Source organism: Egretta garzetta, unplaced genomic scaffold (genome assembly GCF_000687185.1).
Source record: "Egretta garzetta isolate BGI_Z169 unplaced genomic scaffold, ASM68718v1 scaffold497, whole genome shotgun sequence".
Lineage (NCBI taxonomy): Eukaryota > Metazoa > Chordata > Aves > Pelecaniformes > Ardeidae > Egretta > Egretta garzetta.
The window spans coordinates 89,145-98,048 of NW_009260349.1; the positions used below are offsets into that span (position 1 = coordinate 89,145).

At 49.4% G+C, this 8,904-nt stretch overlaps 1 protein-coding gene across 1 annotated transcript; it reads left to right on the plus strand.

Annotated features, from left to right (window-relative positions):
• The first annotated feature begins 3,961 nt into the window (after positions 1-3,961).
• On the plus strand, positions 3,962-7,264 carry LOC104129812 (torsin-1A). The gene is made up of 5 exons (XM_009642780.1): positions 3,962-4,148; positions 5,326-5,594; positions 5,677-5,852; positions 6,780-6,907; positions 7,020-7,264. The coding sequence occupies exons 1-5, from the start codon at positions 3,962-3,964 to the stop codon at positions 7,262-7,264; spliced, it is 1,005 nt and encodes a 334-aa protein (XP_009641075.1).
• Positions 7,265-8,904: the final 1,640 nt, after the last annotated feature.

Below are 8,904 nucleotides of genomic sequence, written 5' to 3' on the forward strand. Positions count from 1 at the left end.
TGCACAGGTATATGATGTTCCACTTCACCCAAATCCCAGGTTCATCCATACCTTTCCCTGTTGGACTGTGCCTCTTCACACAGCACAGCGGCACACACTGACCCAAGAGACTCTGTGATTTTGTACCCTAGACAAGGATTTTTAAGCCTGCCCAAGGCAAATCATAGCTCAAGCTCTTGAGTAAAGATTTCAAAGACAGAACAGATTTGCTAAACCCTTTGCTATGAACTACCATGTTAAGAAGAACTTTCATCATCTGCAAACGCCAATTTTCCTACCTGCAAGAGGAGGATGACAGTCTCATGACTCCCTGGGTGTTGCTAGGATTAGACAACGTTTGCTCAACATTAATTCAGATTTTGGTGTCTTGTGTTATTGCTACTGTCACATTACAGAAAGGTCAGTGAACACATTCCAGTGAGTCAGAGCCTTTCCACAGCATTCGTGTAGTCCTCAGAGCTTAGCCAGGCTCTGTATTTGGATAAAACCCACCACAATCCCACCCTTAAAAGATCCCAATGTACGTCAGAGTGGCAGCCCTTTCCTGTCCCTGCCTCATGTCTATGTTTAGGATAAGGAGCACTTGGAAGATGATGCTGAAATTGAAACAGGGAAAGAAAACAAACCCAAACCACACATACAGGGGGTGGGGGGTGGGGAGGGTAAAAATAAACCAAACTCCTTTCAGAAAAACTCCAAGCATTTGAGAGCGTCTAGCCAGAGTCAGAAGGCGGGAAGAGAAGATACACATTTAGGTAGAAATTAAACACAACAAAGGGAAAAATGAGTCTCCCGCTTCTTCTCTGATTAGAAACCTTCAGTGAGAACCTCTTGCCAGCCCAGCATCTCAAGTAAAACAGCAGTCCTGTTGCTAAGCCTCTTTCCTAAAGCACTTGGAAATATTGAGGAGCTTATACATTCTTCAACAAAAATACAGACTTTTTCTGGGAAAAGCATTGATCCATTGACCCTACAGTTCTTACCTGGAAACCTCTTGCACTCCACGAACTCGAGGCAGGGCTGCGACACCGATTCCTAGCACCCTGTCCCCCAACTGGAGACATGATGTTTCTTGGCTCTCCAGACAGCTGTGAGGTATGCTGCCTCGTGACCTGAAAGCTGCATTAACCAGCAATATCCCAAACTCTCGAGGCTCCCTACCATGGAGCTGCGAGCCCAAAGTCCTAAGAATCCTGACTTTAAACCAACAACATACAAATTAAACTGTGGGTGGGTGACAGAAAATTTAAATGTACCAAGAGCAGAGTAAGGCCAGGCAAAGCTTTCATCTGGGACTTTCTTCTCTCCTCATCCTTGGCCTTAAGCACTCCATCTCTGCATCTCTTACCGCTCCCTTTGCAACACACCCACCCCACCTCCACTACCTCCCCTAGGACAACAGCTTTAGCACTCCAAATTACTCACTGCAAACACCCCATATCCTCCAGCTCACACCACTGCTCCCCAAGTCCCTACCTTCCCTCTTCCTGTAATCCCCCCCACATCCTCACCTCTCCCACACCCCCACCTTCCCATCGCACCACTTCCACTGCTGATCCACACCACAAATCACAGACACCCCAAGCCAACTATTGCAGACCAAACACACTTTCAAAGTTCTTCACTGCTGCAAATTTTCGGTACCTTCAGCTTGTGATGGCTGATTCAAGATGACCCACTACCAGCTGACCACCACCACCCCCCCACGCTGGCTGGGAGGGCAGCATGAATACGTGAGAGCATGCCAGTTTTGTGCCCATGGCCCAGGAGGCTGTTGAGATGGAAGAACAACACGCTCATCAGCACAACACAACAGGCAACAAGACATTGCACTGTCGACTGCATTGCAGGGTCTGTGCTCCACTTGGAGCTTCCAGACAGCTGTTCAAGGAAATTGCCATCAATGTCAGCCTCACCACCACTATTAGACATCTCAGCCATGTCCGGGCCCAGCTTGAACCCATTTAACTTGTAAGGGATAATGAGATAACAGCATGACATGTTGCAGCTGAAGGTTATTTAAACACCCATCTGGTACCTGTTAGGCAGCATACATCCTATTGTTGTATAGGAAATATATGCCACCTCCCTCCCACATGGAAAGGAGAAGATCTATAGATGTGTCTCATGCTACCCCTTCTTTTTGCATAGATGAGGTAATTCTCCTTCTCTGTGTTGTTTCTAGCATATCACTTTGCATTTCCTATCTGTGTTTTGGGAGATGCAGTCTCTTCCAGGCTGGTGGGACCTTGTGAACAGACACAAGACCACAATGAAAAATTTACTAGGGACATCTAATCACCCCCTTCACACATCAGTCAGAAGAGGCTCCACGCCATCCAGGTTTGACAGGGTGGACCACAAACCCTGAAACTGATTCACCCTTTGCAAGATACAACTTGGTGCTACAATTTATCCCAGAGACATTTGGGGGTGACAGCCCATTTCAGTGTTCATGGGACCACACTCTGTGTCTACAGAGGAACGGTGAAATATCTGCTGAAGCCTGGGCAGTGAGCAACGCAATGCAACCGTTAATTCAGATGTACAGATAAGACAATCTGCAAGCTAAACAGCCTCAGTTCTTTATTCAAACTCTCTATCTTCCTTTGTAGGATGACTTTGGCTGTTCTCAGTCCCCCACTGAAACTGCCCACGAGGCTCTTGCTCTCCATGAACCCTCAGCAGCCATGAGGGTTGTGGAGGTATCCCAAGAAATCACCTTTCATAACACAAGTGGTCAGCTCTGCAGATGTATACTCCCCTCTCTTCTGTTTTTCTCAGGCATGACTCAGTTTTCTGCAAAAGTTGTTCCACCCTGTAAATCCCAGATGAAAACCTTTGTCTGACACCCCATCTAGTGTTCAGCACAGACAAATGCAGACGACCGGCGCACCAAGGAAACAGTTGACTGGAAAATTCCCAGCATTTTTTCAGCGGTATTAAACCAGCTTTGTAAAATTATCATTTGAGTTGTCTCCAAGAGAGCTCTGATAGAGTCCAGGCAACATGGAAACCTGCATAAGCCACTGCCAATTCCTTCCTCTGGCTTCTATTCAGCCTCTGGGTGTCCTAAAGGAGAGTTCACAGCCGGAAAGCCCAGCAAGCCCAACTGCTCCTTGGCAGCCAACTGTGGGGCTTTGGGGACACCCCTCTGTAGGTAAAGTCATCTGGGCAAACTACCTTGGAATAACGACCCAAGAGTCTACGCTGTGCCCACCTCAAGACTCGACGGCAGCTGACCGGGAGGACTCTCTCAAAACAGGGAACACTGAGGCTTCCTGGGTGCTTGGCAGTTGGCAGCACAGGGCACTTGCTTCAGGAAAGATATCAAATCTTGAGCATGTATTTTGAATACTAAGGTATGCTTTTCACATTTTTTTCATTTAAAAAAATGTGCTGAGAAAATAAAAGCTGTTCCAGTGTCAGTCCTTCCCCTTTGCAAACACAGTTCTTTGGTGGTGATGGGAGTCTTGATGTTGTCAAGAAAAAATATCTGTGCTGAGAACTTGGTTTTAATAAAGCAGCTTTCTGACATGTTCAATCCTGTGAGTTGCAGAGCTCCAGCCACTGCTATGGAAATCTTTGGGCTCTGCGATGCTAGGTGCACAACCCACTCTGAACTAAGCCCAAAACAAGCATCACTGTGTTCCTGGATAACCACCAGACCAATTAGCACCTTGGTTAAGGTGCAGTGAGGTTCCAGTCCTGCTCCTCTCAGAGCTGGGATTGTTGTGATGAAACTCTCACCCTACCCATGCAGAGCAGGACACCCTGCTCACAACACTTTCGGTTCTCAAGGAGCAGTGTGATAAATCTGTTAACTCGTTAACACCTCCAGCTTACGGGAGACTTGGCTTCCATCCTCTTGAACAGCCTCAGGCCCCAGGCTCCAGGAAGTTATTCTGCAATTTCTGTTTTGCTTTCCTTTCCTGCTGAGGGCTGGCTTTCAGCTCTCAGCATGAAGCTTCTGAATGCTGCTGTATTCTTTATTCTTGTGCCCACTTTGATGCCAGCTTTGGACCCTCTCAGCGCTTCAGTCTTCATGGGCGGTGCTGCTGTCGCTTGGCAGCTCCTCTCCCCTCACTCCTGGCTCAGGTGCAGTCTCCTGGAGTGCTGCAGTATGAAGGACACGTTGAATTTATCAGGTGAGGCAGTGGCAAGGGGACCTTGGGCCAAGTTGTCAGTCGGACCAGCTGATGGTCCTTCCCAGGGTGAGGGCTTCCTTTTTAATGCCAGCCTCCCTTGGGGTGGTTGTGGAAAGATAAGAGTTACTGCCCACGGCAGCTCTAGAAGGCAAAGGCCATACTAACCTAGCATTGCCTATCCCTGGTGGTCATGTGCCCTGCTTCTCACGGCAGTACCGCAGCGGTTTCCTTGCTGGTGTCTTGGTTTATACAGGCAGAAGCAGGCAAAATTCTGGAGGTGAATTCAAGGCTAAGAGCTAACGAAATAATCCCCCACCTTCCTGAGATGGACACCCCAGTGGTACCCCACACCCCAGTTGGTGGGTGCCTGTAATACTTGTCAAATGAGTAGCAATTAGTGTAAGGTCTAGGTTCAAAATACGCTGCTTCACTTCCCTGAGATGAGCAGGCTGTCAGTCCGCAATGGAAAGGGAAGAAAGGGTTGTTTCACCCTGCCTGCAGGGAACTAGTGCATGGTCTAAAAAGAGCTTATGCGACTTTTTAACTATAAACCCCTGATCCTGCCACCTGGAAATCCCCCTTCCCTTTGTCACGGGATTACAAATATTGCTTCATCTCAGAGCCGGGATGCAGATTTCAAAACAAATCCTCAATTGTTGGAGACCTGTGTGCCTCCAGGTACTTCAATATGCCACTTCCCACCAGCTCTGGATTTGTCTGCTTACAAACAGGCTGGTTTCTAGTACTTCAGCTGCTGAAACACCAGCTGTAGTACTTTTTTAAGATTACTTAATATAGCAACAGAAGCACATTCTTCTATAAATACGAGGTATGCTAGATGCCACAAAACCAGTTAACAAGAATTTAGCACATGCAGCGAACAAGTCTCTGCGAATACATTAAATCCCATCCCAGGATTTTATAGAAGGCAGTAGCCACGATACTGCTGGGACTCCTGCCTATCTCCTACAAACTGCTTGTTTCCCATAAACGCCATTGAGAGTCTGATTCATGAGTCTGCTCCTCAGTTGGATTCTCTGCTGATTCACAATCTTGTCATGACCAGAGGGCAGCGAACGTTTGTTCTCCCTGATGGTCATTCAGCTGCAACCAAAAAAAAAGAAGGAAAAACCAGGGAGGAATAATATGGCATTTTCTGACTCTTCTCTCCCCGCAGCTATAAAGATGGATTTGGAGCAAAAAGTCTTTGGACAGCATCTTGCTATCCAGATAGTTCTGAGAGCTCTGAGTGCAAATATGAACTCCAAACGGCCCAGGAAGCCCCTGGTGATGTCCTTCCATGGCTGGACTGGAACAGGCAAATCATCCGTCAGCAGTATCATTGCAGAGAACCTCTATCAGCTCAATATACCAAGAAGGAGATTTGTGCACCACTTCAGCACAGTACTGCATTTCCCACACCTTTCACAAGTCCATCTCTATAAGGTATTTCCAGCTTTATCTCACTGTCTTCAATTTATCTGCGATTGTGAGTGCAAATCCCAGGTAATTTTGCCTCTTTTCACAGGAGCAGCTGCAGAATTGGATACGGGGCAACGTCAGTGCCTGTTCGAGGTCCCTTTTTATCTTCTCTGAAATGGATCAGATGCCGCACGGCCTGATAGACTCTATCATGCCATTCCTTGGCTACCATGAAGAGATTGATGGTGTTTATTACGGCAAGGCAATCTTCCTCTTTCTGAAGTAAGGAAAGCCGAAGGCAGAAAGGGAATTACAGTCCCACAGAATCTGCAGAGACAAAGGGAGTAACAGTCGCTGCTAGGTTTGTAGCTGACTGCAGCATGGCTGAGCAGCTCAAGGTCCCTTGATGTCTGTCTTTACAGCATATTGTCAATGAACATGGCCAGCCGTCATGTCAGCCAGAAGACCTGAGCTATTCAACACTACAGAGAGAAGCGAGCTGTCCCAGGGCTGAAAAGGCTCCCATTCCTCAAGTGAATGGGAAATGGACAAGTAACTGTGGTGGCTCCTAAAAGTACTGGAGATGCCACTTCCACAGTGGTCAGTAAATATGTTCTCCCCAGCTCTGTAACACCACTGTTAGGCAGAAAGTTCTTTGTAAGATGGGTGGGACTCCCCTACGGAGCTCTTTGGAGGCAAAGAGGGGAGAACTCACCTGTTGAAGGCCACTTGCATAAACAGATCAAGGGAGCACAATTCCTCCAGGTATTATTCCTGGGAAATCCCTTTGTGGAGGGTCATCCCAGCTCTTTTCAAGCAACATGACTGAAGCAAGCCTGCACCCCAAGCTTTGGGCTGGTGTACCCCTCAGCTTGCCTTTATGTTCAAACACGTGGCCAACTACCTATTTCAGCTTGAGGCAGTGATTACCACAGTGAGTAGCAGCTTGTTAGAGAGCCTCTCGGTAACCCCTGGCAGTAGGTCCAATCCCCCTGCTCTGCTGCAATGACCGATGCAGTAGTTCAAGCCACGGTGCCAGAGGAGTGCTCATCCCATCAGACACTGTTGACATCTGGGAGACAGTGTGGTCCTTGTCACCTCCACTCCAGTGCAGATTCACATAGCGTGACTTAAACTACTGCCCAGATCTGAGCAATAAAGATGGCAAAGATACAGCTCTAATACGCCAGTGAATCTCTTTCCTAACAGCAATGCAGGTGGAGATAAGATAACTGAGATTGCTCTTGACTACTGGAGAAGGCTGAAGAGAAGAGAAGACATTTCTGCGAAGAAGCTCCAGCCTCTGCTCTCAGAGGAAATTTTCAGGAACAGAAACAGTGAGTACATCTGGGACTGCTGATGTCTTCTGCAAAATGATGCATGAAGCGTGCTACAACACACCGGCCTCCGCAGCACTACGATGGTAAAGCTCCCAATTGTCTCTTCCAGGTGGTTTCTTTCACAGCCAACTGATCCAGAAGAACCTGATCGACTATTTTATACCTTTCCTTCCTCTCGAATATAAACATGTGAGAGAGTGTGTCCGGAAGGAGCTGCGCATGCAAGGGCATCCTGAGGATGAAGACCTCATCACAGAGATTACCTTGGCAATGATTGATTACCCCAGCGATGACAGACACTACTCCAGCAAAGGCTGCAAGTCTGTAGCCTCCAGAGTGACTCTGAGCCTCTAAGCACTACAAGGCCAAATGCCACGTCTTCTGGTTACCAGACCACAGTAGATGGAAGAACCAGTAACTCCCTTTCCTCTCCCTGCAGCTCAATCTACACACTCTTCCTCGAAGGGATTCAGCCTGTCCCGGACCAGAGGCGCCTTTTGTAGAGCTCTTGAATAAACACACAGGGCACGACAATGATCGCAGTAAAGAGGGACATACATGGGTGATGAGGTTTGCTCAGAAACACTTCCAAATGAAAGTATTTTGAAGAGGAAAATCTGCCACCTTTGTGGCAAGAGTGCTTGCACCTGAAGCCCTAGAATTGCTCTAATTAATAAAATCTATCAATAAATTAACATTCTCAATAATAGTATGGGTCTGTTTCACACTAGCTGTCACCTGCGTATCTCACAGAAATCACCCAGGAAGATCAGCACCACTGTTCCTGCTCTACAGGCGTGGAAAGCCAAGCACAGAGGAAGGGACTGAGTTTTCCAGATTGTTCGGCAGTGTCCTGGTTCATCAGGCCACCCACGCGGCACTGCCGCCTCACGCCGATGCGGTTACCCCATCCCAGCCCAACTCTTTGCGTTGGGGAACGCTGTACGCCAGTGCTGCTGATAAATTCATCGGTAAATGAAAAGGACACAGGCGAGCCCTCCTTATCACCACACCATGTCCCCATGCCATTTCTCCCGCAGGCCGTGGGCAGCTCCTCGGCAGTTTGCTCCATTCAACGCGACCACCTACGCTTGGTGGTGGGCTCCCAACGGCGGTGCTGGCATGTGACCCCCAGCCGCCGGTGGGGAAAGAGGGAGCGGAGGCTCATGCTTGTGGCATGGGATGGGAAGCAGCATCCGCACTGGTGTGCCGCAGGAAAGCCCAGTGGGGCGGAGGGGAGGGACGGCCCTCAAGTACTGTGTTCAGTTTTGGGACCCTCACTACAGGAAAGACGTTGCATTGTTGGAGCATGTCCAGAGAAGGGCAACGGAGCTGGGGAGGGGTATGGAGCCCAAGGCTGATGGGCAGTGGCTGGGGGAGCTGGGGGTATTCAGCCTGGAGCAGAGGAGGCTGAGGGGAGCCCTCATCGCTCCCTACAACTGCCTGAGAGGAGCGGGGAGCCGGGGGTGGTTCGGGTGCTGCTCCCAGGGAATGGGTGATGGGACGAGGGGAAATGGCCTCAAGTTGTGCCAGGGCAGGGCAGGGCAGGTTTAGGTTGGACATTGGGAAAAATTTCTTCACAGGAAGGGCTGTCAGGCACTGGAAGGGGCTGCCCAGGGAAGGGGTTGAGTCCCCATCCCTGGAGGGACTTCAAAGCTGGGCAGACGAGGTGCTTAGGGACAGGGTTTAGTGGTGGGATGGCAGGGTTAGGGGAACAGTTGGAGTTGATGACCAATCAACTTTCATGGTCTTTTCCAATCTAAACGATTCTGAGTCTATGATTCTAAGATGGGGCCTGGGCCACTCAGAGGGGTGACGGCAGGGTCGGGGCCTGGCTCCCTCTGAGGGATGAGAGGGTGCCCACCTCGCCTCAAGGCGATGGAAGCGTCGAGGACGCGCCGACCCCCCCTGCACCGCTCCGCCTCGCTGGCCCAGGCTGCTAATGCCGTCACGCAGCGCCCCTAGCGTCACTATCCCCAGCGGTACGCCACGGA

What these genes read in the sequence shown, in the direction of transcription:
- LOC104129812 (XM_009642780.1), top strand. Translation starts at nt 3,962, where the DNA reads ATGAAGCTTCTGAATGCTGCTGTATTCTTTATTCTTGTGCCCACTTTG. An exon ending in CACAAGTCCATCTCTATAAG is followed by an intron (nt 5,595 to 5,676) that starts GTATTTCCAGCT and finishes CTCTTTTCACAG; the next exon opens with GAGCAGCTGCAGAATTGGAT. An exon ending in GCAATCTTCCTCTTTCTGAA is followed by an intron (nt 5,853 to 6,779) that starts GTAAGGAAAGCC and finishes CTTTCCTAACAG; the next exon opens with CAATGCAGGTGGAGATAAGA.